Source organism: Volvox carteri (genome assembly GCF_000143455.1).
Source record: "Volvox carteri f. nagariensis unplaced genomic scaffold VOLCAscaffold_122, whole genome shotgun sequence".
Taxonomy (NCBI): domain Eukaryota; kingdom Viridiplantae; phylum Chlorophyta; class Chlorophyceae; order Chlamydomonadales; family Volvocaceae; genus Volvox; species Volvox carteri.
Genome location: NW_003307665.1, coordinates 56,219 through 57,051, shown reverse-complemented (window position 1 = coordinate 57,051; position 833 = coordinate 56,219). Strand labels below are relative to the sequence as shown.

Here is an 833-nt window from a genome sequence, read left to right as displayed (position 1 = left end):
ACCTGCGGATAGCGACTAACTCGGTCATGGCACGTAATTTGTGCGCTCCAGATGTTTTGGCGTGACATGCCCTCTCCTGTCCTCCTCTGCCATCCCTTGCTATCCTCTCCCCTCCTCAGGTCTCCCTCGCCCTCTCCTGCCCTCTCTGTCGCGTCATATGACTGTAGCATCGAACAAAACACGTGTGTACGGCCATACCGTTCCTTGCTCTCCTCTGCCCTCCCTTGCCCTTTCCTGCCCTCCTCTGCCCTTTCTTGCCCTCCCTTGCCCTCTCTGCCGTCCCTTGCTTCCCTTGCCCACTCCTGCCGTCCCTTGCTCTCCTCTGCCCTCCTCTGCCCTTCCTTGCATTCCCTTCCCTCCCTTGCCCTACTCTGCCCACCCTTTCCCTCCCGTGCCCTCTCCTGTACTCCTCTGCCGTCCCTTGCCCTCTCCTGCACTCCTTGCCCTCCTCTGCCCTCCTCTGCCCACTCTTGCTCTCCCCTGTCCTCCTCCGCCCTCCCTTGCCCTTTCCTCCCCTCTTGCTCTCCCCTGTCCTCCTCTGCCCTCCCTTGCCCTCTCCTCCCCTCTCTGCCATGGTTGGTGTAGGTGGCTTGTGATTGTGGAGAAAAGGTGGGATAGCAGTGAAGGAGAGTGGCTTGGAGGTGGACAGCAGGAGATGCTGGTCCCGGACGGTCAGGGTCAGGAGGGGAGGGATCTCAGTGTAGTCAGCGGGAGCAGGCAGTGCCTGTGTGCCATGCCTTTCTCGGGTGTCTTAAGAGGCCCTAAGTGCTGTTGTTCTGTCTTATACTGGGCTGCACCTGGAAGCCCGCAATCCCCAGGAGGACACTGCTGTA

General features: G+C 60.4%; 1 protein-coding gene across 1 annotated transcript in view; it reads right to left on the bottom strand.

The window, feature by feature from the left end:
• The window catches only part of VOLCADRAFT_100511 (uncharacterized protein), a gene marked incomplete at both ends in the record, with an annotated part of 4,452 nt that overhangs the window by 2,014 nt on the left and 1,605 nt on the right, over window positions 1–833 (bottom strand). The window contains one exon of the mRNA XM_002959069.1: window positions 3–658. Coding sequence (XP_002959115.1) covers window positions 3–658 — 656 coding nt within the window. The remainder of the gene's footprint in view (window positions 1–2; window positions 659–833) is intronic.